Here is a 9926-nt window from a genome sequence, read left to right on the forward strand (position 1 = left end):
CTCATATCAGTGATTTTTTTTATTCTAAATACTGACAGATTTTCTGGTAAAGCATCTTTTTAATTATTCCACGAGTTCCAGGGGGACATAGCTTCAAACTATAGTTTTTTGTTACTTTGGTCGGTATGATTCAAAAAATTGTTCAACTCCTTCTCCTTCTGGAAGCTGATTTTACGCAAGCCACTTTCTCACAGTTACAGGCTTTTATAGTTATACAACACAACATGAAAACTTCAAGCATGACAATTTCTTATTACAACTTCATGAAAAACCGCTGCTAAGACTTCGAGAAACTTCGTTGTTGTAATATCTGCCATGGGAATGGGAAAGCCACAACACGATATTTTGCCTTGCTGTGGAATAGAACAGAAAATATAGGGTTTAGGCCAAAGGCCAAGCGCTGGGACCTACGAGGTCATTCAGCGCTGAAAGGGAAATTGACAGTAAGGAGGTTTGAAAGGTGTAACAGGAAAACCTCGCAGTTGCACTATGAATCAACTGTTAGGAGAGGGTTGAGGAAAGGAAGATGGAAGACAGAGAATATGAATGGACGCAGGGTAAAAGGAATAAAAGAGGTTGCAGCTAGGAGCAGAAGGGTTGCTGCAAAGGAGCCTTGCTTAAGTGTTTCTCTTTTTCCTGCTTTTACTGTACATCCGTTCATATTCTCTTTCTTCCATCTGACTTTCCACCCTCTCTTCCATCTGACTTTCCACCCTCTCTAAAAAATTGCTTCCTAGTGCAACAGTGAGGTTTTCTTCTTGTTACACCTTTCAAGCCTTCTTACTGACGGTCAATTTCCCTTTCAGCGCTGAATGACCTCATAGGTCCCAGCGCTTGGCCTTTGGCCAAAATTCTATATTCTATTTTATTCTACTAACCCACAGACAAAGACTTCTGGGCCCTTTCTTTTCTCTCGGGAGAAACTGTTCCCAGTTATCTTCTGACAGAAACCTTCTTCTCTCGGCTTGCCTGACTGCATCCATCAACTGGACCAGTTCAATGAATTGTCTTTCCGGCGAAGAGAGAGTTCACGCATTCACTCGTTTTATGATCGGTTATTGTATTTAGGTCACTGCGTTCAAGGGGTGTTAGTGCGATATCCTTGTAATATACTGTGCTATTACATATTTAGAACCGAAAGTGTGACATCATCTTTGTGGAAATTATTCACATCTATAGTATAACTGCAAAGCATCTGAGCATACTTTGTGAAAGTGAAAATATTTATATCGACATTTATACATTATAATTATATGAATGTCTTTTCCTGTAATACCACAGTGTAATATGAATATAAGAAGGCCCATAAAACACTATTTAAACGTTGCAACCATATATTTCGGGCACTTGCTTCTGTGCCCCTGTTCACTGGTAGAATATGGACAGATGAAATGTTACAAGGGTATAAATACAAAGCATATATAGGTGTGGCGTTAAGTCTCTGATGGTATGCAGGTGACCGTTTCCTAAGGAGGAGGAGAATAACCAATTCCCTAGTGGTTTTTGGCCTCATTAACTCCCGTTTGGCGACGATTCTGGAGGTCGCGTTTCCTGGGACATCTTCTTCAGGAGCGGTGTGAGGATTAAAGCGTCGATGTCGTCCGATTTCCAATGTCCTCCTGACAAGTTCATATTGTTGGTTTGATTGATGATAGTCAGAAGGACATGTCATAAACTGGAGTGGGGCGGAGCTGGTTTTCAAAAGTAGCTGTCCGTACAAAAGAAAGATGCTGGAATCTGCTATCATCAATCACACCAACAATATGAACTTGTCAGGAGGACATTGGAAATCGGACGACATCGACGCTTTAATCCTCACACCGCTCCTGAAGAAGATGTCCCAGGAAACGCGACCTCCAGAATCGTCGCCAAACGGGAGTTAATGAGGCCAAAAACCACTAGGGAATTGGTTATTCTCCTCCTTCTTAGGAAACAGTCACCTGCATACCATCAGAGACTTAACGCCACACCTATATATGCTTTGTATTTATACCCTTGTAACATTTCATCTGTCCATATTCTACCAGTGAACAGGGGCACAGAAGCAAGTGCCCGAAATATATGGTTGCAACGTTTAAATAGTGTTTTATGGGCCTTCTTATGTTTATATATTATATATATATAAGATGTATATATATTATATATAATGTATAATATATAAAAATTCCGTTGAAGTTTCCTGCACATAAATTGATTCCTCATTCAACCGTTAAAATAGGAAAGTGACTGTGACTTTTGTCCTATTTTTCTGCGAAGCCACCCCCTGTCATCGCAAGAGAAGAAAGGAGAGAGAGAGAGAGAGAGAGAGAGAGAGAGAGAGAGAGAGAGAGAGAGAGAGAGAGAGAGAGAGAGAGAGAGATTACCCTATCATTAAATCGCATAATTGAGATCTGAAATGGTGTGGGTGTCTTGGGTGAGGTTTCAGGGCATCCTGCATGTGTCCGATTGGCTGTAATGCTTAAATAAATGCTCGACAAAGATGACCAAGCATCTTATTTCATTCTCCACATTCGTCTCGCTGTTAGACCGTTGATAAAAATTATATACATATATATATATATATATATATATATATATATATATATATATATATATATATATATATATATATATATACATACATACATACATACATACATACATACATACATACATACATACATACATACATACATACATACATATATATATATATATATATATATATATATATATATATATATATATATATATATATATATATATATATATATATATATATATATATATATATATATATATATATATATATATATATATTACAGTCAACATGTGTAATCAGTCATTACATGTAATGACTGAAATTTCTGTCATCGCTGTAATGCACTTTTAAGGGACATTTGATCCCCAGGAGCTAGTACTAAACACGGCGAAACAGTGAATCGCCTACACTTTCACCGGGTTTAGTACTAGTCCCTGGGGGTCAAATGTATTTCATAAATGTTTAGTACTAGCTCCTGGGGGATCAAATTTCCCAAAGTGCATTACGCGTGATGACTGAAATTTCAGTCATTACGCGTAATGACTGATTACACGTGTTGACTGTAACATATTTATATATATATAGCCTATATGTGTATACACAGACACACACACTATATATATATATATATATATATATATATATATATATATATATATATATATATATATATATATATATATATATATATATATATATATATATATATATATGATATAAATTGGAAGCAAAAGTAATAATCAAAAGACAAAAAATAATACTATTAAAAATAATTTCATAATCATTGACATATTTTCATGACGGACAATAATGTAACGATGGATGGATGGATGTATGATATTTAGGGCAAAAGCCCAGGCACTGGGGCCAACAAGGCCATTCAGCGCCGTAGTGGAAAGAAAATAAATTATGTTAAAGTTATGAATTCATGAAGGAAATGATTAATAAATAAAATGAAGTGATGTGACCAATAAATAAGGGTATGAAGTTTAATGAATGATGTGCTATATACATAAAAAAAATTAATGTCATTAAAATTCTACGTGATGTAATAAATTAAATAAAATTAAATATCGTTAAAAATTTTAATACACTTTAAAAAAGAGATGATAGCAGAAATATCTGCTTCATCTCCCTAATGTAACGATGGACCTGCCCTAATTAAAGTTCCGTGTTGAGAGCTATTGCGAAACGGGTTGTTAATGAAGGGCCTATTGTTGAAAAAAAAAAAAAAAAAAAACCAGAAGCAGTATTTCCATTTCCCAAACAAAGACGCTCATTTCTAACTGAACACCAAGACTATGAGTCTTTTAAGCTGCCTTTCCAGCCTTCGCGTCAGTCACCAACAAGCGACTCTCTTCTAGATATGTGATCCTGTGTAGATTTCCACTGTCGCGATGAATGTAGCCTAGGCTACGAACACTGTAGCCTAGGCTACGAACACTGTCATTATTAGTGCCTGGTATCTGTATGAGTTTTTAACCGTTATCATCATCATTATTATCTCCATGCCACGTAAGTATGCGTTATTATCTTATTGTTATCACTCCTTTTTTCGTTTCTTTTTATATAAATGTAAATGTGATTTTATCTACACAGGTTTAGCTCGAGCTGTACTTACTTCACCGTGAACGCCCAGCACTTACGACAAGGGTTGTTCCACTATGTGACTCAGCCCTTTTGGGCGTCCTGCATAATTATGTACTGTATCGTTTACTGATGCTGCTACGCCTCTAGTTCCTCATTGGATGGGTGGTTATCGTCCTCAGCTAGCACTCTGCTGGCCCAGCGTTCGAGTCTCCGAACGGCCAATGAAGAATTAGAGGAATTTATTTCTGGTGATAATAACTCATTTCTCGTCATAATGTGGTTTGGATTCCACAATAAGCTGTAGGTCCCGTTGCTAGGTAACCAATTGGTTCTTAGCCACGTAAAATAAATATAATCCTTCGGGCCAGCCCTAGGAGAGCTGTTAATCAGCTCAGTGGTCTGGTTAAACTAAGGTATACTTTTTGCTGCGCCTCTCACAGTAGGGGGCGACCAATAAAAGAGGCCTCTCACGAGGCACAAATCACTTCAATTCTAGAGCCTTTGAGCATAAAAAACAATGTACAAAATGCGCACAAGTTTCTTCGGCGCAATTGAATTTTCTGCATAGCGTATAATGCTGTATGAAACTTTCAGCCATGGCCCGGTGGTGGCCTGTGTTGTTGTGGACGCACGATCACGGCTAACTTTAACCTTACATAAAATAAAAACTACTGAGGCTAGAGGGCTGTAATTTGGTGTTTGGTGACTGGAGGGTGGATGATCAACATACCAATTTGCAGCCCTCTAGCCTCAGTAGTTTTGAAGATCTGAGGGCGGACGGACAGATAAATAGCCACCTCAATAGTTTTCTTTTACAGAAACACAAAAAAACAGAACACCCTCAGTGGACGACCCATACATTTATCATCCCCACAGGTCGCCAGTCAGACTGAGGTCACGAGAGCAGGAATTCGAGTTCAGGCTGGGCCGGACAGTACCCTCCTCTGTGAGGTGTCCTCGAGTAAGACTCGCAACCAGACCTCTGAGCTTGGAGGGGAAATCAGCGTTCGCCTCACGATCCCGGAGCACAGTCAGCAGGTCAGACCATAATGAAATGAATGCAGGTCGGCTGTGTCTTTTTAGTATATATTTAATATAGTTTTGATTAGGTCATAATCTAAACAGCCAAGTAATCAAAAAATAACTGTGCACTAGGCTGAACGCACACACAACCTCATTACAACTTAGCAACAAGAGTCATTGCCGTAAACGAAAATTCACCTACCGTCATTATTATTATTATTATTATTATTATTATTATTATTATTATAGCACATGGAAACATCTTTTTGTTTTTTACAGGCAAATACAACAACTTCGCCTCCATCTGCAGAACGTTCCAACGAAATTCTCATCAAGATAGAAAACATCAAAAAGGAGCCATTCTGTGATGAAAAGCATTGGAAAGGTATGTAACTGATATATATGAACACACACACACACACACACACACACACACACACATATATATATATATATATATATATATATATATATATATATATATATATATATATATATATATATATATATATATATATATATATATATATATATATCAAACAGCCACAGTGGCCTCTTCACTTCTGGATTTCCTCACACTTTCTAGATACACTTGCCACTTAACAGCCACAGATCCAAATGAATAAATCCTTCAACGGCCGTGGCACGACGCGAACCTTCAACATACGTGTCAGAGTGAGGCTATCCTTCTCATATCCAAAAAATCTGAGAAACTGATAAGTTCAGGAAATGATTGGTAAGTTTAGGCTCTCAAGCATCTTGGCTATTCAGCGTTAAAGACAGTGAAAAGAGAGCTTTGGAGTGGTTGAAAGGCAAGACTGGGGAAGGGAAGCAGGAACGGAGGTAAAGTAAAAGGCTAAAAAGTATCTGGAGCTAGGGGCCAAGGGGACGCTGCACACACCCTACAGTGCACCACCTGAGGAGTACTGACAGCACTAAGAAGTCATTATGGCTATTTGGTGTCTGCGAAAGTTCTGTGGAAGAGGAAATGAATGTAATATGGCTTCTAGCAATAAAAAAATATCTTGAATAAAAAGTTTACTGGGTCAGAGTAAGGTTACATCAGGAAAGTATAGTTGTAGTATTAAAGTAGTTTAACCAGACCACTGAGCTGCCTTTCAGCTCTTATAGGGCTGGCTCGAACGATTAGGATAAAACACCACATAGGCTCACGTTCTCATACTGTAACACATTCACCGTACTTTTGGGTTAGGTAAGACAAAGATTACCACAGGCTGGCTCAGGTAAGGTAAGATGCTTTTCTGGTCTATGCTGCACACACAGAAAGACATCTATGTATAGGAATAGAGACTCCATCTCATGTTTCAATCTGCTTTCACCTTTTCTCGTTTAGCTGGTGGGATGGAGGCCAAGTGTGAAGATGTACCCGAGAAACACGGCGAGAATGCTTTGCACAAAGACAACAGCTTCCCACCCAAATACCCTTCCATCAAGAAGGAAAGCGACGAATCTGCAGAGGCCTTGGCTTCATGCCATCCTGTAAACGGCGAAAGGGAACTGGCGCAGATCAAACCTTCAAAGGAGAATGAAGAAAAGCTCGTGTATTTCGATTTGGAAACTGGAGGACTCGCAGAGGCCACTGACATTTTGCAGATTGCAGCTGTGTGCAACAGCCAACAATTCATGAGGTACGTGACACCTACCAAGCCAGTCCATTTCCAGGCTCAGAGAGTAAACAAGCTGAGAAACAGCAATGGAGTCCTGGAGAAAAGAGTATCCCAAAATCCACAGAGGTGGGAAAAGGTTCCTACTCAACCTATAATTCACACTCTGCTTGAATTCCTGGAATGGCTGAACTCTATTGGCCCATGTTACCTGGTTGCCCATAATGCCTCATTTGATAAAAATCACCTTCTCTACCATGTGAGAGAGTCCAACTTACTGACGAGGTTGCACGAGAACGTCCTCGGCTTCATTGACACCTTGCAGTTCTTCAGGAAGGAATACCCAAGGCTCAAAAAACATCCTGGGCACAGCCTGACAGCTCTGGTAAAACAAATACTGGGGGAGACATACGATGCCCACGACGCTCTGGCTGATGCTCAAGCTCTGCAGAGGTTGATTGGCAGTACAAATGCGGATCGTCACACTCTTCTTCAATGCATGCTGACATTTTAGGCATGAATATATATATGAGCTTGATGGCGCGTGCTACACTGCGCTGGAACCTGGCTCTGCCCATCATGTCTTCCCTACCCTCCCGATCCCTACCTACCCCACCCTCACCCGGGGCAGACAAACAGGTTTGCAGGAGGAGGGTGGATGTGTGTGTTACAATATCATTTAGACAAGAGAGTGACTGGTTTGGAGTAAAAATGTGTCTCTCTGAGACAAGGTTGCATAACGTCTCTTTACCTAGAGAAACTGGAGAGTAAACGTGGGCAGGTAAGGTTGGGTAAATGGAAACCAAGAAGATGGACCAACCATTGTTTTTATAAATGACAGAAGAAGAATTGACAAGAGAAGAGGCGAGTTACAGGATGGGTGAAGCAAGGAAGGTAACAGAATGTATGCAAAACAATGAGAAGAGACTTGGAATGATAGGAATGAATGATAGGAATGCATCAGAATAATGTTTAACCAATTCTTCTTTATACAAGAGATGCGTGGATGGATGCTGAATGCAATTGAGATAAAAAAAAAAAAAGATTGAAGATGGTGAGATAAACTCTTTGCGTAGTATATGTGGTAGAAGAAGAAATGAAATACTAAGAAGTATGGAGATACTTACAAGAAGTGGGGAGAAGGTTTAGCACACAACACGCAAGGATGAATCACGGTGTTCTGAGAAGGTCTGTTATGTAGAAAGAATGAAATGTCTTGAGAGAGGTATTGAAGGGGCAGGGCCTTAATATCCAGGAGGAGGTACAGACTACCAGACAGCAGGTGAATGGTGCAGAGTGTGTGTGTGTGTGTGTGTGTGTGTGTGTGTGTGTGTGTGTGTGTGTGTGTGTGTGTGTGTGTGTGTGTGTGTGTGTGTGTGTGTGTGTGTGTGTGTGTGTGTGGAGGGTTGCATGCCCTCCTGATGTTGTGGAAGTTTTCTACAAAGGAAGTCCACCTCTAATTCAGTAGACAGAGCACGTCTTGTTCAAACATGTATCCCCTGACGTTTATCAAAATAAAGGTTATCTCTGGCATCTTCCGTTTCATTTCCTGCCTCTTTTTAGATAGCAGTTGTCGCTGACTTAAGAAAAGGCTGACACACCCGCCCTAACGTTGCGTCTTTAATGAGAGCAGCAGCATTTCTTCCCGAGTTGATAAAAAAAAATATTGAGATCAAGTCAATAAAGGGACCTGTAACGACCCGAGTGGGCCGTTATGCAGGTTCTTTAACATACTCAGGACGGGGCTGTCTTGACTGATGGCAGATGCAACAAACAAAGGAGGGGAAAACAACAAAAACAATATAATGAGCTTAAAATTAATTTATTTACAATATTTACAAGTGAGTCAGGTCTGGTAAAAAGATAAACCATAAATACAAAAAAGGCCAAAAGGCAGCACTAAACAAAAGCAAGTTAAATAAACAAAAAGTAGCATTAAACAAAAAAAAAAAGGCAAAAATAAACAACAGCAGGCAGAAAAAAAAACCAAACATACGTCCTCCATCAGGGCACCAAGACAGCCCTCAGCTGTACAACAGGGACAAAAACCCACAAACCAGAATACCCCGATGGAGACGTCAGGACAGCCTCACGCTGTCATCAAGGATGAGCAGCTCGTGGTCACACGACTACTCATGGTCACACTCCACCTCTACGACGTGCTCCACTTCGTAGGCGTGCTCCAATTTGCTGCTCAAAAACTCGACCAACGTCGACTCAAAAACTGCCTGCTGCTGCTGCCACTGCCGCTACTCCGCGCTGCCCTACCAGACCCGACTGGCGAAAGAAAAACGGCAGCTCACCGACGAGAACATCAAAACAAAGAAAACTTGAAGGTAAGGAGGCAGCAATCCACAAAAGGGAACGAGCGGGGAACCAGCAGTTCCCGCAAAACCATCACTTAACGTGACACCTCCCCACCTAAAAGAAAAAAAAAAATTATTTTTTTTTTTTTTTTACACTCATGATCCCCTCCAATGCCGTAACAACCCCGCCAGCCAAAACAGAGCCGCCCTGTCACAGTCGCCATTGTAACGACCCGAGTGGGCCGTTATGCAGGTTCTTTAACATACTCAGGACGGGGCTGTCTTGACTGACGGCAGATGCAACAAACAAAGGAGGGGAAAACAACAAAAACAATATAATGAGCTTAAAATTAATTTATTTACAATATTTACAAGTGAGTCAGGTCTGGTAAAAAGATAAACCATAAATACAAAAAAGGCCAAAAGGCAGCACTAAACAAAAGCAAGTTAAATAAAAAGTAGCATTAAACAAAAAAAAAAAAAAATAAACAACAGCAGGCAGAAAAAAAACCAAACATACGTCCTCCATCAGGGCACCAAGACAGCCCTCAGCTGTACAACAGGGACAAAAACCCACAAACCAGAATACCCCGATGGAAACGTCAGGACAGCCTCACGCTGTCATCAAGGATGAGCAGCTCGTGGTCACACGACTACTCATGGTCACACTCCACCTCTACGACGTGCTCCACTTCGTAGGCGTGCTCCAATTTGCTGCTCAAAAACTCGACCAACGTCGACTCCAAAACTGCCTGCTGCTGCTGCCACTGCCGCTACTCGCTGCCCTACCAGACCCGACTGGCGAAAGAAAAACGGCAGCTCACCGACGAGAACATCAAAACAAAGAAAACTTGAAGGTAA

The 9926-nt window shown here is 40.4% G+C and overlaps 1 protein-coding gene across 5 annotated transcripts in view; it reads left to right on the plus strand.

The window, feature by feature from the left end:
- The window catches only part of LOC136845009 (uncharacterized), a 57275-nt gene extending 48983 nt beyond the window's left edge, over window positions 1–8292 (plus strand). For 4 of the 5 annotated variants that reach the window (XM_067114671.1, XM_067114672.1, XM_067114674.1 and 1 more), the window contains 3 exons: window positions 4988–5149; window positions 5414–5519; window positions 6489–8292. In XM_067114671.1, coding sequence (XP_066970772.1) covers window positions 4988–5149; window positions 5414–5519; window positions 6489–7273 — 1053 coding nt within the window. In that variant the 3' untranslated portion in view covers window positions 7274–8292. The remainder of the gene's footprint in view (window positions 1–4987; window positions 5150–5413; window positions 5520–6488) is intronic. The other variant, XM_067114675.1, reaches the window with a different exon arrangement.
- Window positions 8293–9926: the final 1634 nt, after the last annotated feature.

The sequence above is a fragment of the Macrobrachium rosenbergii genome, chromosome 13, assembly GCF_040412425.1.
Source record: "Macrobrachium rosenbergii isolate ZJJX-2024 chromosome 13, ASM4041242v1, whole genome shotgun sequence".
Lineage (NCBI taxonomy): Eukaryota > Metazoa > Arthropoda > Malacostraca > Decapoda > Palaemonidae > Macrobrachium > Macrobrachium rosenbergii.